At 34.8% G+C, this 25,816-nt stretch overlaps 1 protein-coding gene across 1 annotated transcript in view; it reads left to right on the forward strand.

Moving 5' to 3' along the window:
- The window catches only part of SPRED1 (sprouty related EVH1 domain containing 1), a 114,961-nt gene that overhangs the window by 38,792 nt on the left and 50,353 nt on the right, over positions 1 to 25,816 (forward strand). The window contains exon 2 of the mRNA XM_028119488.2: positions 19,966 to 20,140. Within this exon, the coding sequence (XP_027975289.1) occupies positions 19,966 to 20,140 (175 nt within the window). The remainder of the gene's footprint in view (positions 1 to 19,965; positions 20,141 to 25,816) is intronic.

A 25,816-nucleotide genomic window follows, 5' to 3' on the forward strand; every position in this document is an offset into this window, starting at 1 on the left:
GTGTCAGGTTTTCAGTTAATTTATTCAAAAATGAGTTTTTATAGTTTTGAATAAGTAGTTATTCCCCAGTACAGCTACATATCAGAACTACTTCAGAAAATTAAAATACAGATTTCCTAAGTCTCATCCCTTAGGAATCAGGGAGTGGACCTTGGGAATCTGTTTCTAAAAGTTCTCCGGATAATACTCAGAGCCAGTACTCAGACGTGAGTTTGGGAATCTTTGAACCAATGGAATTTTTATCTAGAACAAGTTTGTCCGTGATTCCTGGTTACCTGTGTGCTTATTATTAAATGAATTTGTTGAGATTATACAAATTTCTTATTTCATATTTAAGAGTGAAGTGTATTCAGCTCTTTAAAATGCAGATGTATTAAGTGACAGTTTAGGGAGTGAAGAATAAAGTACTGATTGGTTAATCGCTCTTTTGCTTACATTGTTGAGGAGATCCCAAAACATGCTGTGTTTTTTTGTATAGTTTGCTGGTTTAAAAAAGAGAAGTGTAAAAATGGATAAACATAATTTATATTTCTGTTGAACTCAAGAATAGTTATTTGTCTAAGACAGAAGGTAAAAACTTAAGGTAAAACTAGTTCACACATAAATAAACCAGTACTTAATTCAGATTTCATATAGGCAAGATTTCCAGCTTCTCTAAAAAAGATTAAAATATTCTCATAATATTGAGCCTGCATTTCTACAAGGCAACTGCTGGAGTAGAGCATGGAGTGTTAAGTATTCCCTTTAGATGCCAGTCTCCACCACTGCAAGCACACACTTAAAAGCAGTAGTCTTTGCTCATTTAGGTTTGTTTTTGATTTCTGCTTAAGATCTATGTTACAATTATCAATATAGGCTGAATCTGAGTCTCATTTGTGAAAGGAGAAGAGATAGAAAATTCAAATGTTTATTTTAAAGCTATTCCTTTATAAAAGGCAGACTGTCTTAAAATGATATGATTTAACAAAGAGATATCAACAGAATCTGAATTATTACTTTAATTATTCTCTGTTACTGGAGAAATGAGTGTTCCACAGTTAATTGTATCAATCCATTAGTACTTTTGCATTCAAATCATACTTTCAATAAACTAGGCTTATCTTTCATATTTTAAGACAGAAACCATTATCTTGGCTTTCATTACACTTTCTTCCTCAAAATTTCCTGCCTACCTTAAGTACTGTGACCCCAATCACTGACTCCTCTCTTTCTTAAAAGAAGGGGTATTTCTCCCAAAGCTCAGTCTCAGCATATTCTACTTATCTTTTATGCAGGCTTTGGATTCACTTTTGAAGCTCCATTTCCAGAATTAATCACTTGTTCCACTGAACCCTAATGGCTGTTTAAAAAAAATAATTTCCCTTATTATCCTAGTTAGTTGGATTGTGAATTCTTTGAGAACAAGGACTATGTCTTATTCATCTTTGGATGCTTTTTGTTCAGTGTATTATTTGGCTTGTGAAAGACATCCAATCCATCCATCCATCTATTTGACTTTTTTTTCATCTATTATGTGCTAGGAACTGTTGAATTACTTATGCTCTCCATGCCTTTTTAGTTATTCCTCTTGAATGTTCTTACTACACTTGACAATGGAACTCTGATGCTAGATTGATGACTTTTTTTCTACATCCCTTACACTGCATGTTGCACCACTAGACTGAATCTTTACAAGTTTCCAATCCTGGAGATTATCTTTGACTCCTGTATTTTTTGTATTCCCTGTTTCTTTCATAGTATTTGTTCTGTGAGTTTTGTTTAAAAGAATAGATCTAAGACTCTGCCTTGTACTTCTGTCTGTAAAGACATTGCTGTGTTCCCAGGATCATTACTGAAATAATACTTGAATTCAGATAGCATCTTCCTAGCTGCCTTTCTGTCTTTGCTTCCTGACTCTTCCAAGCTTTCCTGATCCTATTTTTTAATGAAATTATTCTTATATACCAATTTAATGATATGCCCCGGCACAGAAGCCTGTAATATAGTTCCTTTTGAATATGCAAACCCTGACCAGTAAGATTCCTGTTTAGTCTAATTTTTGTCATCTTCAGTAATCTTCCAACTCACACAAGAATAACATATACAGTGCGTACTCTTATGTCTTCTTTCATCATGCTCCACCTACTTTAAGTGACTTTTTTTACCTTGAATCCATGCCCATGTTTCCTTTGTAATGGCCATCTTTTGTTTTAGTTTGCCAACTGTAACTTGATTCTTCTTCTGTTAAAAGAAGAGCTTCCTACTCTTTGGGGAGAATCATCCTGTCTTTACTTTGAGGCCTTTGGTTTGAGTTGCATGACCCTTCATAGGTGTGATTTGTTTAGGAATTATCCAGTAACCCAAGCTAAACAAATCAGAGACAATAAGACTCAATTCCAGGACTTTTGAACTCTGAGAAGAGGCCATTTCTGCTTTAACTATGAGGATTTTGTGTATTTGGAGATAATGGGGTGAGGGAGATAAATAAGGAATCTTAACCAGAGCCAACTTTATTTTTTTTAAAGATTTATTTATTTATTTTAGAGCACAAGTGAGTGAGCATGGTGGGGGAGGGACAGAAGGAGAGGGAGAGAAGGTTTTAAGCAGACTCTGCGATGGGTATGGCGCATGATGCAAGGTCCCATCTAACAACTTTTGAGATCATGACTTGAGTGGAAACCAAGAGTTGGATGCTTAACCAACTGTGCCACCCAGGTGCCCCTAGAGCCAACTCTAAAATGAAGTCACCTTTATTTAAAAATTAAACACTTTTGATTTGAAGCATTGTCAGTACACTTCAAACAGCATAATAGCAGGAATCCTGCTAAATTTTCCATACTGACAGTTGTGTCTTGTGTCCACATGCAGGCAGGGTTTGTATGTGCACATGTGTGTACATGGACATGTGCGTGAGAAATAGCATCTTAACTTACTCTATGAGAATTCTAAAGCTTCTTGGAACCTTGAGATAAAAATTTATTCTTGAGTAGATATATACTTACAGTGTGAATACTGTTTTTGATCAGTGAGTTATATCAACCATGCATTGGTTTGGTTGTAAATGATGATAAAAAGCAGAGGCTTTCTATTCAGACCTTTATTTGATACTTGGCTCTATCACTTACTATCTATGTAATTGTGTCTGGAAAAAAATGAGGGTTTAAGGAAATCTCACCGTAAGAAAAACTAGCTCTGCAACTGAATCTAAGTTATTTTAATCTTAATTGGAGAAATGTTATCAAGTGTCTTTGTTTTGGTCCCCAAAGGGATCCCTGTTCTTTTGGTTCATTGTCAGCTGCCAGATTTTCTCCTCAGAATGCTTGATTCAGAGGAGCGTATGTCCTGCCTTTCCACTTGTAAAATCTACTTAGTGCCAGTACAAATTGACTGACAGGTCTTGTAAACTTCCTTTCCTGCTGTCTCTCCCCACAACTCCAGGTACATATTTGATGTTATTTCAAAATGTTCCTTCACAGTCCACTTTTTATTTTATATTACTTAAAAAATTTTTTTAAAGATTTTATTTATTTGACAAAGAGAGAGCACAAGTAGGCAGAGTGGCAGGCAGAGGGAGAGGGAGAAACAGACTCCCCACTGAGCAGTGAGCCCGATGCTGGACTCAATCCCAGGACCCTGGGATCGTGACCTGCGCCAAAGGCAGATGCTTAACCGACTGAGCCACCCAGGTGCCTCCACAGTCCACTTTTTAAATGAGATGCTACTAGAATTTTTTTCTCCCCTTATCAGTGACATTTTAGAGGATATATTGTTGGAGTATGTCTTATTTGTTAAAGGCAGCAATGCTTTTAGATTTACAACTCAGATTGTTAAAAAATATATGTGTAAGAAATACTAAGGTCATTTTTTACTTATTTTATTCTTATACAGTTAGAATATTATTACAATGAATAAGTTACATATAATGAGGCAATATCCATATTCTGATAGCTGGTAGTAATAGAATGAATTACAATGGCCAAACACCTCTTTAAATAAAATATGTATGTAAATCTGTCTTCATCTAATTGGCAGTTAATCTGTTTTAGATAATAGTAAAAATTTAATCCATTCTCCTTTTCTTTTTTTTAAGTTTTATTTATTTAAGTAATCTCTACACCCAGTGTTGGACTGGAAATCATGACCCCGAGATCAAGAGTCGCATACTCTTCCGACTGAGCCAACCAGGTGCCCCTCCATTCTCCTTTATGGAAAATGATTTGGGGTTACTTTTTTAAGCTCTGGTTCTCTGGAATCCTGATGAAAGTGGAATGTGAGTTGTGTTATTAGGCAGCATTGCTGACTGGTTAACAGCATCTGGACTGGGAAAATTGCGAATGAGCCATATACTGGGTGGGGAGCCAGAGCTTTACTCTGCTCTGAGCGTGGTGTATTCTTTTACCTGGGTATATCCCTTTCCAGGACTTCCAAGAAACTATGTCCATGGTACTGTTATATATTTTGCTTCCTGTTTAGAGCTTTTAAGCCAGGAATGATTCTATACGCTCATGATTTCATACCCATAGGGTTTTATTCCCTTACAACTGAACTATCAGTTAAGGAGCTAAAGAATAGCCTCTGAATCGCCATGAGGACTCCTGCTGAAGAGGAGTCTTGAAGTTCCTCTGCTGTGTTTCTTGTGCTATGTTTTCTTGAGTTAAAGATGCTAGGTAGCTAATTCACATTGTGTGGTAGATGTTGCAGATGTTCTTTTGGTTTTATCCTGACCTGCAGATGAGATAGTGTTCATTAGTTGTAGTAGAAGAGAATTGTGATGGAACAGGAAGATGTTGAATGTCAAATCAAGTTCGTCTATACAAGGCACTATGGGTGGTATGGGAAATTTAAGATGTGGTAAATGGGAGACGGTTAAAGCTAAATGATACAAGGTAAAGCTAGAGGAATCATAACTAGTAACTGCATAATGAAAGATAAAGATTATAAATACTCCAAATTCACCAGAAGAAGAAGCCTTTATAGCCTCTAGAAACTAAGATGAGCATTAACTATGGGTCTTTTATATTGCTGTAAAGAGCATTCCAGAAGAGAAAATAAAATGAAAGGTAGGAATATGCATATATTTATTTCTTTGGTGGCTACTTCAGTTTATAACAAAGAGAAGGCATTGGGGATTAGCTGCAAGTGTTGTATGAAAGAAAGTGAGCATTCCAGATTTTAAGAATGTCTTCTTTCAATATATGCTCGCTGACAAGTTATTTTTTATAATCTTTTTGTTAGATTTCCTGTCCAACATGGTAGCTGTTAGCTACATATTACTATAGAGCACTAGTCAGAATCGACAGGTGCTGTGTATAAAATGTGCACCAAATTTCAAAGACTTTGTGGTAAGGGCTTACTTACTTTCAGACTTAGGTATGAAAAAAGTGGAAAATTCTCATTATTTTATATTGAGTATCTATTAAAATGACATGTTGGATATGTTGGATTAGTTAAAATATACTATTATTAATTTTACCTCCTTTTCCTTTTTTTTAAATTGAGGAAAAAGTCACATATTTAACTGTTTTAAAGTGTACGATTTAATGGTATTTAGTACATTCACAGTGTTGTGCAACCACCATCTCTATGTAGTTCAGAATAGTTTCATCACCCTAAAAACATACCTCATATACATTAAGCAGTTACTCCCCAACCTGCAGGCCAACAGCCTATTTACTGTTTATAGATTTACCTGTTCTGGTTATTTTATGTAAATGGAATCATGTAATATGTGACCTTTTGTGTATGGCTTCTTTAACTTAGAGTAATCTTTGTGAGGTTGCACATTGTTGCATATCAGTGCTTGATTGTTTTTTATAGATGATGTTATATTCATTATTAAAAGTGTGGTATTCAAGTCCTCAACTATTATTTCAGATCTGCTTCTCTCCTCATTTTGTCAGTGTTTACTTCGTATAGTTTGGATTTCTGCTGTTTGGTGCATTTATAATTGCTACACCTTCTTGATGAATTGGTCCTTTTATCAATATATAATGACCTTTTTCTCTTGTAACAGTTTTTTTTTACTTTAAGACTATTTTCTCTAATATTAATATATCCATTCCAGCTCTCTTTTGTTTATTGTTTCATGGAATATTTTTTCCCATCTGTTCATTTCAACGTATTGGTAGTTTTGGATGTGAAGTCAGTCTTTTGTAGACAATGTATAGTGAGTCTCTTGTGGACAGTATATGGTTGGATGATTTTTTTTTTTTTTAAATCCTGTCTGCCAATTGATTGGCAGTGTTTAATCCACTTCCATGTAATTACTGATAATGAAGTACTTCTGCCTGTTTGCCATTTGTTTTCTGTATATTTTATACCTCTTCTGTTTCTCATTTCCTCTTTTTTCCTTTTTTGTGTGCATTTAATTTTTTTTGTAGTGTATTTTCCAATTCTCTTCTCATATATGTATGTATATCTATATCTATATCTATCTATATATGTATTGGATATTTTCTTAGTGGTTACCATTGGAGATTACAGTTAACATTTTAAATTTATAACACCTTAGTTTAAATTGATTCTCGCTTAGCTCTAATTGCCCATAAAAGCTGTACTCCTATACGGGTCTGCTGTATGTTGTTATTGTCACAGTTTACATCTTCATACATTAATGTGCCCGTTAATATAGATTTATAATTATTGGAAACAAGAAAAATCCACAAACCAAAAATAGAATAATAATGGCTTTATATTTACCTATGTGGTAGCCCTTACCACAATTCCTTATTTCTTCATATGGTTTTGAATTACTGTCTAGTGTCCTTTTATTTCATTCTGAAGGATTCTTTTTAGCACTTCTGGTACAGCTGATCTACAAGTGGCAACTCCTTCAACTTTTTAGTTATCTTAATTTCTTCATTTTTGAAGGATAGAGTTCTTGGTTGACATTTTTACCCCAGCACTTTACATCATTCCACTGCCTCTGGCCTCCATTGTTCTCTATGAGAAATTGGCTGCTAATCCTATTGGGAATCCCTTGCATATGATGAGTAGTTTTTCTCTTGCAGCTTTCAAGACTTTTTGTCTTTTAACAACTTGATTATAATGTGTCTCAGTTTCAAAACTTTGTTTTTTGGTTTATCTGTTTTTGGAGTTTAACTTCTTGGATGTGTAGATTTATGTCTTCTATCAAATTTGTAAAGGTTTTTCTTTTTTTTCCATTTCTTAAAATATTCTTTCTGCCTGTTTCCCTTTTCTCTTTCTGAGATTCTCCATTACATGTATGTTGGTATATTTGATAGTGCCTCAAAGATTTCTTAGCTCTGTTCATTTTTCTTTATCCAACTCAGGCTGGATCATTTTGGTTGACCTACCTTGAAGTTCACTAATTCTTCTTCCTGATCAAACCTGTTATTAAATCTTCTACTGAATTTTTCATTTCAGTTACTATATTTATCAGTTCCAGAATTTCTGTTGGGTTCCTTTCTATAATGTGTGTCTTTTTTTTTTTTTTTTAAGATTTATTTATTTATTTTAGAGAGAGAGGAGGGGCAGAGAGAAAGGGAGAGAGAGAATCCTCAAGCAGACTTTCCGCTGAGTGTGGAGTCTGATGCGGGGCTTAATCCCAGGACCCTGAGATCATGACCTGAGCTGAAACCAAGAGTTAGATGCTTAACTAACTGAGCCACCCAGGCACCCCTTATAATTTGTTTCTTTATTAGTATTTTCTGTTTGCTTATACATCATTTTTTTGATTTTCTTTACCCCGAGTATATTTATGACAGTTTATTTGAAATGTTTGTCTAGTAAGTCCAATGTCTTTGCTTCCTCAGGGACAGTTTCTGTTAATTTCATCTGTGAATGGCCCAGACTTTCCTGTTTCTTTTATGCTTTGTAAATTTTTGATGAAAACTGAACAGTTTGAATATCATAATGTAATAACTCTGGAAATCGGATTCTTCCCACTCTTCAGGGTTTGTTGCTGGTTGTGGGCTGTAGTTGTTTAATTTTCTAAACTTTAAAGTTTTTATTCTTTGCCATGTGTTGTCTCTGAAGTCTTTCTTCCTAAAACCTGGGGTCATCTCATGTTTGACAGAGATTTCCTTGAGCTCCAGGAGTTAAAAAAGAAAGAAAGAAACAAAAAACAGAAAGAAAGAAAAACTCTCCCAGTCTTAACATATTATTTCTGTATCATAGCACTCTTTCAGTGCTTAGCCAAGCCATTTATAGCTGCCTTACCCTTTACTTCCCACTTGTGCTGAGCTTAGAGGTCAGCCCAAGATAAAAACTTAAAAGAGTCTTTCAGAACTTCTCTGTCCTGGCTGTGCATGTGCCTTTCTAAATTCCCCAGTCTATAACATCAGTTTTGATTGCTTTAATTCCCTAAAGAAACTCTCCCAGCTTTTCCTCCCGGGCTCTTGGTACATCTATTACTGGCCATCCATAATATTTTGCCCTTGGCATCAGCTGGTTTTTCATTTGCCTTACGATGTGTTTGGGGAATGCAAGCACCTTATGTCAGTCCTTCACAGAGCTCCAGATGCAGTTCTTTGAGACTGAAGTTGGCTCTACTTTCTCCAGAACCAGGAACCAGGAACCCATGCTGAGAACACAGGTTGCCATGTTTAAGATCACCTCTGAGGGTGGGATTGGGGAGTGGGGTTAGACCAAGGGCAAGTGCCACAAAGCTTTCCTATCATTCTCAAGTTGCCCTTAGATTTAACATTTGCTTGGTTACTGTAAATCTTTGGCTATTTTCTAGAGTTCTGACAAAGTTGATTCTAATTATTTGCTCTGCTTTTTAGTATTTCTGTTGAGGGATGGGCCCTTGAAGCTAACCTTCTCTGGTGTTTCCACTGTCAGCTTACTCTGTCTACTTTTTTAATAACTACTAGAAAATTAAAGATTACATATATGGCTTGCATTATATTTCTATTAGACCACACTGCTGTAGGGTATTACATTTTCAGTGAAAATTGAATTCATTTATGTTGCATTTGGAAGGAATAATGTCTAAAATTCTCAAAGGTTCTGCAGTTGCACAATTAGGATTAGCTATTTGCTGTTATACTTTTTATTTTCAGACTAGTATGGCATTTTTAGAGAACCTCTAAACTTCTATAGGATAAAGTATTATTAACATTGCATAGTTATGTACCTACATCATTGAAGACTCCTAAATTTTGACTAGATTCTCATTTGCTTAAGTGTTTAAATGATCTTGGGCTGTCTGCTTTTTTCCAAAAGCACTGTTGATAGGTATTTATAATAATTGTTGAGCATTCCTCATGCTACTTCATCTGATTTTCTTTTTTATTTCTGGATTCAATTATACAAGCATTTATTAAATACCTTATTTTATGGAGGTACTCCTAGGACTTTGAAATGTTGGGCATATCCAGGACTATCAGATATTCTTGTTGGTGGTTTTTTAAATACTATATGGAGAGATACTTCTTTTTTCTCGAGATTATTCTGCTGACTAATTTTGGTCCCTGCCACTGACTCCATTATCTTTTTAGCATCCTCAGCTTGTTTGCCTACTCAGTGAAGAATTGGCATCTTAGATATGCAGGGTTGTCAGCTTACCCTCGTTATTCCTCTGTTCCTTGCTATTAAATGCCAAGACACTGTATACATTCTCAGCATGGGTAAAGCTTCACTCTTAATACTTGCTTCCAGGTGCATTTGAAAAAGTAAATGCTCATCGCCTCTACTAAATAAGGTTACATGTACAAAACCATATAGAAGGATTGGCAACATATTCAAAAGTTGGGGGTACTAAATGTAAAGGATTCTGCTGGATTTCTTAATGAAAACATCTTATTTATGTTAACAGTGAAAGACTTACTTACTCATGAGTGCCACCTGAATCTCCCTGCGTCTGTTCCCTGACCAGAAAGAGGAGTAATCTCTCACCAAATGTTGTTGGTATTGACCTGATGCACTTAGATGAGAATTACTTCATCTTAGTCATAAGCCCACATATTTTTCATTAATATTTCTGGTAGCACAGATAATATCAGGCAATAAAATTTTACTAAAGGCACCAAGAAACAAAAGTAGATTACTATGCCTTCCTACTTGTAGAAAGGAACTTCTCATGTAATTACATAGTGGTACATACAAGGATATCATGTACCTTACCTAAATCAGTGTCCCCTTTTTCTTTTAAAATAGGAATTATTAACCATACCTAACTATCAAGTATGAATTATTTTGAGTCTTCTACACACACTTTACATGATGGAAGCATTTATAAGACATACCTATGATAGGCATCAGGGAAGACTTTTTGGAAAGTAAGAAATATAACTAGATAATGTATTACAATTTAGAGATTGTTCATGTTCACCTTGGAGTTTGTAAGAATACCCTTTTGCTAAACCTATGTCTGCTTTCAAAGAGTAGAAATCATTCTTCTACCACCCAGGAATCCCTCTCAAGCCTTTCCTTCTCAAATCCTTGATCTTAGGTGTAAGACTTAGGAAGACTAAGGAATTCCCTCCCTTACCTTTCACCTTCTCTCTTTGTATCTCTTCATAATATGCCCATTATTTGAGGGGCGCTTGGGTGGCTCAGTCATTAAGTGTCTGCCTTCGGCTCAGGTCATAATCCTAGGGTCCTGGGATCAAGCCCCGCATCGGGCTCCCTGCTCAGCAGGAAGCCTGCTTCTCCCTCTCCCACTTCCCCTGCTTGTGTTCCCTCTCTCGTTTTGTCTCTCTATGTCGAATAAATAAATAAAATCTTTTAAAAAGATGCCTGTTATTTGTACATCCAACATGCGAATATCCAACTTCCTTCAGGCATGTCCTATTTCCTTAACGAGCCCCATATCTTTAGAAGAAATACATATATATGATGTAATTTGTGGGGATGTTCTATGGAATGTGGAGAGGGCTGAGATGCTAGGCTATATTTAAACAAGTCTGTTATTAGGGAGAATTATACATTGTAAAAAGGTGGGAACAGTGATACTGGTTCTTTCAGGTTCTTGGGAGGGATTCAGTGTGCAGGGTGGGGCAGGTTTTGACATCAGGGAGGGCAAGAAGGCTGTTAAAATCAATCTGCATTCCACTAAAAATTCATTTTTGTATAAATGATAAGTGTACAAAAACTGTTAGCTCTTGTTACAGAGACAAGTACCATTCTGAGATCATATAGCCCTTTCAGGAAGTGCGTGCGTGTGTGTTTAAGAGTTTGGTAAATACAGGGCGCCTGGGTGGCTCAGTCGGTTAAGCGTCTGCTTTTGGCTAGGTCATGATCCCAGGGTCCTGGGATTGAGCCCCACATTGGTTGGGCTCCTGGCTCTGCGGGAAGCCTGCTTCTCCCTCTCCCACTCCCCCTGCTTGTGTTCCCTGTCACACTGTGTCTCTCTCTGTCAAATAAATAAATACAATCTTAAAAAAAAAAGTTTGGTAAATACATTTTTGCATAAAGGATAATGCATAATATAATGCAAAATTGAAAAAATATAAAGGAGTATTTAATGAAAGGAAAATTACTCTTGTATTTTTTCCCTTGCGAAAGAAACAGTTAATCGGTTCTATTTTGTAAAGATTCTATTCATATGCAAGCATATGTGTGTGTGTCTTTTCCCCACAAATGATAGCATACTAAACATACTTAATGTACCTTAAAAAAAAATCCAAACCTAACAAAACTTAGAGATCAGCTCACTTTGACACCATCAAGAGCTTCCTCATTTTTATCCTGGCTACATAGTATTGCATTGTTAAAAGTGGAGAACTTCTCCTGACAGTGGGACGGTGGTCAGAGAGAGATGTGACTGTAGAAGGGTGAGAGAGAAGCAATGTTCCTGTCTTTGAGAATGGAAGGAGGCTACAATCCAAGGAAGTGGGTGACTTTTAGGAATTGGAGAAGACAAAGAAACATATTCTCTTCTGTATTACTCTGAAAGGAATGCACAGTGCTGCCAGCACCTTAATTGTAGCCCAGTGAAGCCTTTAGGACTTCTAGTACACAGAACTGTATCAATTGGTGTTGTTTTAAGCCACTGTTTTCAGTAATTTATTATGGCAACAATAGAAAACTAATAAATATATGCTGTATCTTTTTTTTTCCTCAATTTGTCACTCCTTTTTTACTATACCATGTGTGGTGTTTTTGCTATACAGGAATGTATTTCGTATAGTTGAATTTGTCCCTTTATTTTTTAATGGCCTCTGGATCTTAGGCCTTTCCTACTGTAAGATTATTTTAAAACTACTATATTTCGTTCTAATACTTTTATCTCATTATGAACTCTGGTATTAATATTGGTTGCCTGTCTTCTACGTTCTGGTCTCTTTTTAACAATGAATATTTTTATAGTTCAGCTCTTCTAACATAGACCAAGAGTAATTCCAAAGATGAAATCCTGTCATCAGTGCTGGTAATTAAGGAATCAGGGAGAATTGACAGTAGTGGGTCCGGAAGTTAGAGGACATACAAAGTTGTTAGAGTTTTAAACTACTTTCATAGGTTGATGATACTGTCTAGCAGAACCTAGAACTGTTGACTCTAAAGGGATAGTTTGTGAGTACCTCTTTATTTATCCTTTTTAGATTTTAGTTTTATTTCTCCTCCTCCTGGGAGACTTCCCAGATGCCTGTGACTCGGTTAGAAGTGCTTCCATCATGTAAGCAGTATGTGGAAGAGTTAGAGAACTGATATTTGATACTTAGCTGTGGCTAACAATTCCTTACTAAAAGTAAAAAGCTATCTCCTGGGTTTATTATACAAAACCATCATAAATACAGAATGAGATAAATTTAGACAATTTCAGAATGCAGATATTATAACATTATAAAGTTGATTAAATATATGAAGGCATTATAATAGTAACATTTATTGGGCACCAAACTGAGCCAGGTAAAATACTAAACGCTTTACTTGCGTTTCCTCATTTACTTTTCAAACACTGCAGTAGATAGTTATTATGCCCATTTACAGACCAGGAGAATGGGGGTACAGAGGGCAAAGTAATTTGCCCAAGGTTATAACTTTTAAATGATGCAACTGCCTTTGGAATCTAGGAAATCTGGCTTGCTGTTAAACACAATGCTATTAATTGCCATGTGATGCTTTGGTGATGACTATGTGGAAAATAATATTTGCTCCAAGTTTAAAGTTGCCAATAAAAAACAAGTAATTCAAGACCTCTACCTTTATAATCAAACTCAGTCTTTTATATCCTTATCTGTAAAAGGTTGAAATAACCTATCTCATTAGGGTGGATGCAGTCAAGTTCTGTTAGTGCTCTTGGTCTTAGAGAGATTTTTAAAAACACAAATCAGAGTATTCTACTCCCTTGGTAGATTTTCACCCTATGGTCTCTTTATTGTGATAAAATAGAGTATTAATCTTGACCATGTATGAAAGACCTGATACAGTAAGATCCATTAAGTTAACTTAATGTTGTCCTTAAATGTGACGGACTTGTGTCATGCTCTCTCCATGGAGTGTCCTTATTAGCTTTTCTTCCACCTGATATACTTCTGTTCAAAAACCACATCTAATGTGAATTTTAGTCATCTCCTATACTCCCCACTTTGTCTTAACATATCCCACTATTTATATTTCCCACTAAATTATGAGCTTCTAGGAAGAGATCATAATTTTTAAATTTTGTCTCTATATGAAGCATATAAATAAATGCTCCCTGGATAGGTGAATAGATGAATGGGTAGTGTGGTTATCTTCTGAATATCATCTGTATGTTTTATAGTTGAGAAAATAAGTACTTATACTGTGAAATGCTATATCATTCTTACTTACTTCTATTAAATGCTTCCTTTTTCTCTTATACCCAGTCTCTGTAATAAATAATATTTAATACCTGGATGGTAATACTTTAAATATACTGTTGAGGACATGGAATGTTTTGTCACTATAAATACCTCCTTATGGAAAAATATAAATCCTTATTGTCCTGAACAAATCTTAAGGGATTCTACGGGTTTTTTTTGTTTCTTTTTAATATTTTAGCAGTTTTGTTTGGTACTGTTGTAGTTAGAAATGGAAAATAGTTATTTTTGCCTCCTGTATGTGGATTGCTTTCATATCCTCAGGAAGGTTTGCCCTCCTCATCTTTTGTATTAGTTTCCTGTTGCTACTATAACAAATTACTACAAACTTAGTGGCTTAAAATAACACAATTTTGTTATATTGTAGTCTGAAGATTAGACATCCAACTAGATCTTACTGGGCTAAAATCACAGTAGTGGTAGGACTGCATTCCTTTTGGAGGATCTAGGGAATCCGTTTCCTTGCCTTTTCCAACTTCTGGAGGCCTGCATTCATTGTCTCATGACCCTTCTTGCATCTTCAAAGCCAAGCAGTATAGCATCTTCAAATCTCTGATTCTGAACTCCTCTTCTGCCTCCTTTTCCCACTTTAATTGATCTTCTATTAGTTTTCTGGACCATAGTGGACCCTAGATACAAAAAGAAATTAATGAAGGTAGGTCTTAATTCATCAGCACTATGTATAGCAGACTTGGTTGCTGTGCCCAGGGGAAACAGAATCATGTATAGCTGAGAAACAAAGACCAAATTGGATTTAATTTCTGGTCAGTGGTCATGGGCTATAATTCAGTAGATACATGAATATTTGTTCTGCCAGACATGGTGACTTTAAGGACTTTTTTACTTTCAGAGAAAGTAGAGAATTCTGTGCTGAAATGATTTTAAAAAGATAAGGAAGTTTTATCCTTTAATAGAATGTAAAAGGTTTAAAATAGGTATGTATGAGATCTTATAGAAAGTCACCAGCGCAAATCGTAAAGGAAAAGAAATACATTTGACCATGGTAAAAGAAAAGTGTTGTTCTTCGAAAGACATTACAAAAAAAAGAAAAAAGCCACAGATCAGAAGATACCTAAAATTCATGTAACTGGCAGAGGATTAGTGTTGATAATATAAAGAATTTATGCAAATCAATAGAAGGACAACTCAGTTGAAAATTAGAGATAGTATAGAAAGAATGAAGAGAGCAAGGAGACAATTGGGTAGATGTATGTAATAGGCTTGGTAATAACAGAGCAAGAGTATGATACAAGGGAGAAAAGAAAAAAAAAGGCCATTTTTTAGGCCAAGGACATTTTGCATATTAGACTATTGGGGCTTGTAGAATTTTCTATAACTGTACCCTGATTTGATATGAAATGTTTTTGCCAATGTGCAAATTTGAAAGTGCAACCGTAATAGGAATTTACCACAAAATACAATAACGTACAGCTTTAGAGTTACTCTGGATTATGTGTAAAACAGTACTGCTATTTCAAAAGAAACTACATGGATCAATATAAGAGAGGCAAAATTTATCTTCATGTTTGGTCTTCTTTTGCCTTTAACTTTACTGAAGTACCAGTTGAAAATTTTAGAAAATAAAGGTCATGGTGACCAAGAATTTTAGATAATTTAGAACACTTGCTTAACCCCATCAATAAATCCTCCTGGCTCTTCCACCGAAATAGACCCAAATCGGTTCATTCCTCTTGTGTCCATTATTATCATCCAAGCCAATCCAACATTACCTCTCACCTGGACTTCTGTATTAGTTTTCTAATTTGCTGACTATAGCTGAAAGGAAAGATCTGCTATAATTGTTCAGATGAGATCAGATTAACAGTTGAGACAATTTAGATTTTGAATAAAATAAAGGAAACTCAGCTATGTTTTACAATAAGAGCCTCTTCGTTTCATTAGAATAAAAGCTAGGCCAAAAAGTGGTTATTGGGTAGTCCACTACCACAGGGAAGAATAGAGCTTTAGTTTGAACTATTTCAGAAAATTATAGAAGGTAGTTACTGTCAGATTTTTTAAGATAAACCACTGAGAACCAAGTGCCTTTCAACTAAATAGTAAGTCAGATTTTTTAAGATAAACCACTGAGAACCAAGTGCCTTTCAACTAAGTGTTAAAGTAGCTCAAGAGGGAAATTGTTGCATTCTTAGCAATAAGAATAAATTGTCATCATAAATAGCTGTTGTCTCAGACTAATAGACTAATAGAGTACAAATATTATACACAGAGAGTAAAATCCAATTTTAACTTTTATGATGGCAAGTGTTATTTTTCTTTATTTTCCACATTTACTAGAATGGGCTTCTGTTGTTTACATGATCAGGGAAAAATGTTTATTATTATTTTAAATAGAATAATACAGTTTGGTTCCTTGCTTTGAAGTCACTTTTATCTAAGGAGGGGATTACAGGTACAAATTTTATTATGCTGCAAGGCAGCTAGGACAGTTTGTAAGAGCTGCCATTAGTCTTTAGGTGAGGTTGCATGTTTTATACAAAAGAGTTACTATTTTTATTTGGGAAAAGAAAACAATTTGAAGGTAAAGAGATTATAAGAATTAAAAGCACAGGTGAAAAGATTAACCTTGGCAGGAAGGAAGGTCTGTCTTTAAAAACAAACAAACAACAAAACCCCATCCCACACGTTATTATTTATTGAAAAATTTTACGGTACGTATTCTAGTCTTAGGTCTTAAAGTTGGAAGCTGAGTTAAATTATAAACTAACAAAGGCTCTAGTAGGGGCAATACAGATTTATTTACATAAGCTCCTGGAATACTTTAAAGCTTGAAGGATCAGCTTGAAATAGATAAGGGAAACAATGACATATTTGGTATAGATGAAAGCATGAGATTAAAAAAAGTATATAAATTACTGGTCAGCTTTAAAACTTCTTTTATTGTATTAAAGTGAACAGTGAATCAGGCAGCCTTATTACTCTTCTACTAAAGAGATCTTTGTTTTATCTGATTTTTCTAGAAAGGGCAATATGTTTCTTCTAGGTTTGTTTCTACTTTATAAAGTACAAAACAAAGTAATTGGGTTAGCAAAGAGAATTATGTTAGGGATACTTTTTTAAAAAATGCATTCATACATTGTTAAGAACATTTAAAAATTTTACAGTATCTTGAGTAAAGCCAAGACATAGTTAAAATGTAAGTTCTTTATTTAAATCACTTTTAATTTATAAATATTAATTATAAAATAATTTTGAAGAAACAGAAATGAAGGGAAAATACCTAACTTCACCATCCTAAAATAACTACTTAGGATTTTTATATATTTTTTAATACTCTTACTTGTGGACATTTTTATATTTTTTTAAATATAAAATATGCTGAGAAGCATTATACAAGTTGTAAATGAGAATTAGTAAAATTCAAAGATGAAAAAATAAGAGTCTGTGCCCTAAAGAGGTTAACTGCTCTCATACTCTAAAGTCAAAATATGCCCTGAGCTTCTGAATGGGTTATTTTACTCCTTGGGTTTTTAAGCCTTGTAGAACCTAGGATAAAATTCTTAAACTTCCCAGTTTACTACAGAATTAGGTAAGAAGGAAGAGTCAGGATCTTACAGTAAAATAAATACTTAAATGCTTGTTGGGAACTTGAAGTTAGGTTTTAACCCAAGTTCTACCTTTGAAATGACTTCACTGAACTTCAAACATATTGACCTTTAAATGAATGAGTTCAGTTCACAGACCGTTAATCTGAACCTAATATGTCTAAGTTATGTGCTGTGCTTCTGGGGTATCCTTAGGTTAGATTCTTGACAAACCAAATGACCTTTGTCTAGTATTGATTGTATCCCTCCAAGCTGGTTCTCAGTGGAACAAGCTTCCCTGGCTTCTTGGTATACGTCACGTGTATTTATAGTAGAGGTTCCAGCCCAACCTAAGAGGGGGACTCCAATTTGATACTTCCGTCAGACCAGCTTTTATGGTATGCACTCATAGAATACTGATCGGTTCTCTGAGTTGAAGATTGTTAAGAACGGGGCCCAGACAAGAATCAGAGCCTCTGAATAATAAAAAGCTTAGAATAGTAACCTGTAAAGCTGAAGACTTGTAGCACTTCCCTTAAAGAATTAGTTTGATAGTTTGACTCCAATAATAGAGAATTATGGTTGACTTTGTAAATTTTATCTCTTCCCAGGTCCTTCTTGGCTTTGAATTATCAGGATGACTACTACAATTTTAATTCTTTGTTTTACAAATGATAATTAATACTTACATATTGTTTATTATGTGTCAGGCATTGTTTACATTTATGAAAGGTGCATACAGTAACTTTCTCAAGGACACACAACTAGTAAGTTGCTGAGTCAGGATCAACTTGTGAAAATATGACTTTAGATTCCTCACTTGACCACAACACAATGACACTTTAAAAGTATAAAGCTTTCTGACAAAAGACTTGGGTCAAGAATATATAAAGAACTTCTAAAAATCAATAATATAAGCATAATAAAAAAAATGACCAAAGACTTAAAAAGAGGATGGCGTATAAATGGCCCATGGGCATATGAAAAGTTGTTCAACACCATGAGTCATCAGGGAAATTGATATTAAAACCATAATGGTTTGCCACTGTAAACTCGCTATAATGAGTAAAATTTAAGACTGGAAACACCAAATATTAGCAGGGATATGGAACAACTGAAATTATCATGCATTACTGTTGGGAATGTATAATGATAGAACCACTTTGGAAAACAGTTTGTTAAATTTCTTTGATAGCTAAACATACTATCCTGTAACCCATCAGTTCCATTCTTCCATATTAAGAGAAATGAAAGCAGTATGTCTACAAAAAGACTTGTACAAGAATATTTATGTAACAGCTTTATTCAGAATAGTCAGCAACTAGGAACAATCCAAATGCCCATCAATACAAGAAACAAGTGAATTGTGATTTATTTATTCAGTGAAGGACTACTTAGTAGTAAAAAAGAGTGAACTAATACAACAATATAATGAGTCAAATAAGTCAGACAAAAAGGGTACAAATGGTGGTTCTGTTTGATTACATGGGTATTGAAGGCCCATAACAGTCAAAGCTAATTATTTGTTTGGAAACAGAACAGTGGTTACCTATTTGATGGATAGGAGGCTTAAGGGAATTTTCTGGAGTCATGAAAATGTTCCCTATCTTGATTATCATGTTGGTTATACAGATGTGTACATTTGTCAGAAATTGTTGAATTTTATATTTAAGATCAATATGTTATTGTATGTAAAGTATAAATATGTAAAGCAAAAAAAAATGAACTAGAGGGAGATTTTAGACAAGCACTAGGACAATAGAAATGACAACTGGCAAGCTAACACTTGGAACATGCAAAGACACTAAGTAGCACAGAACTGTTAAATAGAACCTCAGTTGATATTCATAGTAACCAAGACAAGTTTAAGTTATATTTAATACAATTTTCTAAGAAGTTATCAAGGTATACTACTTTTAGAAAGGATTTCATTAATAATTATTATATTAAAAGTTTGGAACTAAAATGCTTAGATGTCAGTAATCTAAAATATTACTTTATGTGACACATTTCTTAGATTTTACGTAAAGAACCGTTGTGGTTAATATTAGGAAATGATTCCGGCTAGAACTAGAATGTGGTCTCTTTAGAGACTGCTAAAAAGAGAGCATGAAAAGTTTCTGTAGATGAATTTGCTTGATAAGTTCTTGAAATAGAACATTTGTCTTTATATGAACTGTGATTTAGATTCCCAGTTGTTAGAAGAAATAAAAAATGTGGCTTCTGTACTGTGTTTGTTTCAGCACTTTAGAAATGTTAGAAACTTAGGTCATAATTAAATGTGCTAAAATATAGCAGTAATTTGTCCTGATTATATTGCAACAGGTGGACATAAATAGACAAGTTTGATAGTGGCCTGTATAGTTTCACAATATTTGTCTCTGGGGTCCTTTATAACTTCTTCCATGGCAATCAGATGTGTTTCAACTACTCAAATGATGAATTGAAATACAAGATCTGCAGTCTTTTGTTGTAAGGTTAGTCTTCAAAATGAAGGTTAACCTTTTAAGTTAGTTAGTTTGTGGTTTTTTACCTCTTTCAAGTAGGTTACTTTGTGGACTGTCATGGAAGTAGGAAACATTTTAGTTACCACACATTAACTAATGTGGTCTTTGATTTCTCAAATAAGACTGACAGCTTGGCTGTTTCTTGTTTATAGAAAACCTAATTTCTAATCTTTACATCTGTTTTAGTAATAGTTATGCACGAGTGCGAGCTGTGGTGATGACCCGGGATGACTCAAGTGGTGGATGGTTACCACTTGGAGGGAGTGGACTAAGCTGCGTCACGGTCTTCAAAGTCCCTCACCAGGAAGAGAATGGCTGTGCTGACTTTTTTATCCGTGGAGAGCGACTCAGGGACAAAATGGTAATGAATAATATACCTACTGCTATAATTTTAAGATTCTATAGAATGAATTATCTACTTAAAGTTTTGATTAGAATTGCCCAGGATCAGTGATTATGTTTCTAAGCTCTTTTAATCTTAAAGACAGTGAAATATGCCTGTTTCTTTGCAACTGAGACTCATGAATGTATATGTGTTAGAAAGGAGCTACATTTTTTATTAGATATAATACATGTATAGTCCCCCCAGTTATTAAACCAGGTACAATCTGCCTTCTTTCTCACTGTCCCCTAGACTAGTGGTTGATAAACTGTAGTCCACCAGGAATATCCAGGCCTGCCACGTGTTTTTGTATGACCCATGAGTTAAGAATGGTTTTTACACGGGCCCTGGGTGGTTCGGTCGGTTAAGTGTCTGCCCTTCGCTCAGGTCATGGTCCCAGGGTCCTGGGATCGAGTCCCGCATCGGGCTCCTTGCTCCTTCTCCCTCTGCCTGCCATTCCCCCTCCTTGTGCTCGCTCTTGCTCTCTCTCTCTCTGACAAATAAAATCTTAAAAAAAAAAAAAAAAGCAACAACTTCTTCAAGTTTAAAAAAAAAGAATGGGGGGCACCTGGGTGGCTCAGTTGTTAAGCATCTGCCTTTGGCTCAGGTCATGATCCCGGGGTCCTAGGATCGAGCCCCACATCAGGCCCCCGGCTCTGCGGGAAGCCTTCTCCCTCTCCCACTCCTGCTTGTGTTCTCTCCCTGCTGTGTCTCTCTCTCTGTCAAATAAATAAATAAATCTTTAAAAAAAATGATTTTCACACTTTTTAATGATTGAAAAAAATTTGAAGAAGAGTAATAATTTTGTGACACATGAAAATTACATAAAATTCAAATTTCAGTGTCCATAAATAAAGTTTTTTGCAACATAGCCCTTCTTTTACATTTTGTCTTTGGCTGCTTTCATACTACAATGACAAGTTGAGTATTTTCAGTAGAGACCATAAGTATCTGGACCCTTATAGAAAATTTTACTGGCTCCTACTCTGGAGTCTGTTTTCTCAGGTTCTTTCTCTTCATTCTCTATTAATCTAGTTATTCTAGGCTCATAAGACTACCTGGTTGCCAGACTAGGTTTTAACACCACTGTCTTCTACCCAGATAAGTGTTTTCTTCCATCTATGTATTTTAAAATTTGAATCTAAACTTTGATAATGTTAAGTATTTACTCTCTTTTAATTGGTGTGGAAAGCTCTTTTTTATTTGTGAGCCAAAAAACAACTGCAATCAGGATACCTGAAAAGCTGAGTAATGTTAATGTCATTTCTGCATCAAGCAAAAGGAAAGCATACACTTAGAAGCAGAATTAGAATAAAATGCCAAAAATTTCCAAGACTCTTAAAAATAACTAGAATTTCCTTTAAATATGTAATTGTGGACTAGTTTGTAAGCCCATTTAGTTAGCATCAATAATGTTATTTCTATTGAAAATGTGTTTTAAGTTCCAAAAAATTCTTTCAATACATGAACATTTTGATTAAATCTACTTTTAATTCTGGTTTGGTTTCTGGATATTTTTTATTACTGAATTATTTTAGTAATTTAGAAAGTTGCCCAACTTGTCTGTCCCCCAGTTTCTGCCTCAGTTAAATGGAGAGTTACCCTAAATCCTCTTGAAAGCTTTCCAACTCTGTTTTTTGAGTTTATGATTCGTTCCTGATAATGTATCTCAATTAACCAAAATGTGGTTTTAGGATTGTAGGAAATCCCAGTTGAAGTCATAAGTGTATATAAGAAATTTAACATGTCATCTCTAAAAGTTTAAATATTTAAGGGTGGTTTTGAGTTTGCATAAGATGGTAGATGGCATATACTAACACTTATTTAAATAAGCCTTGTAAACTTCTAAGAAAGAGCCTATGGTGACCTGTCCTGGAGTTTATGCTTCTTGTCTGAGCTAATAATAATGGGAATGTTGTTGGAGGAGAGGTTGTAGATTTTAGGAACTGAGTGAAATAGTGAAGATTTAAGGCATGTTTTAGCTTTGTAAAAAGAAGAGAAAGGAAGACAGAAGTCAAAGGTGGAGAAAGAGTTGGAGAAGAAAGCTTGCTAGAAAAAGCATAAAAACAAGGAAAAGATGACCTAGATGTGAAGTAGAGAAAAGGAATAATCAGAGTGAAACAGATTATTAGTTATATTAATGAAGGTGGACAGTTTACTTCAGGATAATTAAATATGGGACCAAGTCTGCATTAACTAGGAGTGAAAGCTCAGATTGATGGATTAGGTGGTTACTCAGAGTGTGGCTTTGACATAAAGCTAGTGAGAATAAAATGGATTCAGAAAGAACACACGGAAACTTACTTCATTATGTCAGGAGTTAATTTGAGCCCATAACCTAATCCTAGGGTAGAGAATCATAATAGACCAACAAGAAAATAGGTTTTTCTGATAGAGGCACTGGACCCAGGAATCAGAACATCTGTTGTTTCACCTGACCATTTTGCCTAGAAGAAACTTATTTGTGAAACATGGATGATAACTATATCTCTGTGTAGACATAAAAGACAAATTACTTTGAGTTGGAGGGTTGCCATTTTTCTTGTAGGGATTAGCCTATAGTAAAGAGTTTTAGGTGAGGGGGACTTGTGTGATCAAAGGCAGAGGCAGTAATGCATGGATATAAATTGAAAACAGCAAAGTCTTATGGAATCTCAAGATAAATGGGACAGGAACGTTGAAATAAGCACATTATTTGGCCCCCTCTCTTGGGTTTGCACATCTGACCAAGATAATTCTGAAGCAGTAACCGAACTGAAGTATATATCTTTTTCATTATCACTGTAATTTGGGATCATTAATGTCCTTATCTATAGATATTTTTATTGATTGGTTTTATTTTAATCCATTTTTCTGGATTCTAGTTTCATGATTTATCTAAAAAAGAAGTAGTACTTTATGACTGTCGAGTCTATAATTTTACAAAGTTCTTCCCAAGTTGATGGTTTTCTTTAAAATCCTTGGTGAATAAACTGCAGTTAACCATGCAGTAGTTAATCATGTAAAAGATACTTGGTAAAAACTGTTCTGTACTCATTTCTTATGTGAGTCACATTGTAGAATCATCTACCTTAGATGAATTACAGAAATGAAGTGAGATCCCTGCCTTTTGTACCCTCTAAGAAAACTTGTGCCCTTTAAGAAAGGATTGATAATTAGTAATCTGAGAACACTTGTGTAGCTTAATAAAGAAATACTAGAAGGGGAGTAAATTAGAGGGGGAGACGAACCAGGAGAGATGATGGACTCTGAAAAACAAACTGAGGTTTCTAGAGGGGAGGAGGGTAGGGGGATGGGTTAGCCTGGTGATGGGTATTAAAGAGGGCACATTCTGCATGGAGCACTGGGTGTTATGAACAAACAATGAATCATGGAACACTACACCAAAACAAATGATGTAATATATGGTGATTAACATAACAATAAAAAATTAAAAAAAAGTGTATATAAGTCAGAATACTGGTTAACAATAGTGAAGAAGAAAGATGGCTTTTCTCAAAGGTAAAGGAAGCACTTTGGTAGAAGACTTTTTCCAGTCTTTGATTTATAGTTACTTGTACTAAAAATGTCTTGTTACACTTCCCAAATGGTTATAGTTCACTTTTTTTTTTTTTTTTACAAGAAAGGGAGCACGGATAAAGAGCAGGCTGACTGGGATTTTTTCAGGAAGGCAGGCTTTTGTGCAATGAGGTCATTCATTCCTTCATTCAGAGGATCAGAAATTATTTCCTATAATGCTTACCTGTAATTTGCCTGTTTTTCTGATGCTTACACTGGTGGAATTTATTTCTGAGGCTACCCTTCCTACTCTAAATTAGAGCTCCTGAATAGGTCAAAGTTCAGGCTGCTTGCCTCTTCACCCCTAGCAGTTCCTCCTCTTTCCAGGTTGCCTTACAATCATTATTTTTCTAAGCATGCCTGAGGAAAAGGTTGGAAAGTTCTTCTCTACATTGACTTTCATACTTTATTGGTGATTGAGAAGGAATTCAAAAGAAACACCAGGTTTTGGTGTTGTAGCCCAAGATAATGAAAGACTACCTTTCATTAGGTAATAAGGACACTTGGGGATGGGTGGAATGGTTTTGACAAGGATGGATTCTCAGAACTCCTTTTTTTTTTTTAATTTATATGAATTATAGCCTCCATTTCCTTCTAAATCTTTACAGCCTTGATTTCTCCAATAAAAGCTGGTGTTCTCTTGGATCACATTTTTAGAAATGCTAACTAAAATTTAACTGTTAATTTGGGTAGATAATCTTCACTGTAGAGCTTCACATTTCCCATGATAGAAACTTTCTCTTTTGAATTCAATTTTCACTAGATACAGTGACCTTTCTGTTAATATGACACTCTTACTTGATAGGCAAACATCTTATCGGAGTGTTTACCATGTGTATACATTGTATTATTTGACCATTTAACTAAATTGCATGTGATATATAAATTTGAACACTGAATTACAATATACCTTTAGAGGCTTTATGAGTACTTGAATAAACTATTAGTAATATTTAAAATTTTGCTAAAATATTACTAAAAACAGTTTTTAATTATGGGATTCTAAAATAACTAAAGTAATTTTATGTAGTAGACAATAAAAATACTACAAATTTACTAATTTAAAGGTATTATGCTTTTAAAAGCTTATATACTAAGAGATAACAAGAAATAGGGTAGGCTATATAGAAAGATAAAGTAGGACTCTTAAAACATCTGGATTACTTAAAACATTCTGTGGAAACAAGAAAAAGGCACTGTGCTATGTCAAAGCAAAGTTAAAGATACCATTATAAGCTTAGAGTGACAAAGTAATATTAAAATGAAGAAAGGAAAAATAAGAAACATTTCAAGTTTTAAGAATTTGCCAGAGATTTAAGGAATTGTTTTTTTGATAAGTAATTAAGTTGTGGATAAAAATGATTATAAAAGTTAAAATGCCTAGATGATAATAGTTCTGTTGTTTAAAAAGACACATTTTTAAAATGGGGTTTCTTTCCAGATAGTAGAGACTAAAACAAAATTAGAGTGTTTATTTTCTAGGAAGAAAATAAAGTAGTTAAAATATAGCAGTGGCTTTTTTAAAAAATGAAACTTACCCACTCTCCACCATTGGAAACCTTAGAAGATCAGGGATCATCTTTCTGCCTTGGATTAAACTTTATAAAAGTACAGAACAACAATTTTCTGCTTAGCCTTTCCCACTGTGCCTCTGTGAATTATTCCATTGTGAAACATCAGTCCTTCTACAGAACTTTTCCTCCATTGAAAATCAGTTGCATTAACTAGCTTTCCACTTAGGATTCAGCAGCTCCATCTCTTGAAAGATACTGGTTCTAGTCACCCTAATACTGCAAAGTTAGGGGGAAAAATGGGAGTGGGAGTAGAGATAGTTCAGCATTTTTATTGTTCCTTACTCCTCTTACAGAATATTACTCTATCACCCATGTATATATAGATCCCTCTGTTGACATTCTGTTACATTTAGATCACCATCCTCTAGCTTTCATTTTCATCTATTGACCGTAGCAGTTCCTTCCCATAGCCAGCTTTTCCACATCGGAGCCTCATCATCATTTTTGGCTGCTTTTCTTTGCATAGTCTTGACTTTCTGGTCTTCATTTCAGCAACCTACTTTCCTGGATCTGGTTGTTACTC

This window comes from Eumetopias jubatus, unplaced genomic scaffold, assembly GCF_037043125.1.
Source record: "Eumetopias jubatus isolate StellerSeaLion01/CBP00866 unplaced genomic scaffold, mEumJub1_p1.0 scaffold_7, whole genome shotgun sequence".
NCBI lineage: Eukaryota > Metazoa > Chordata > Mammalia > Carnivora > Otariidae > Eumetopias > Eumetopias jubatus.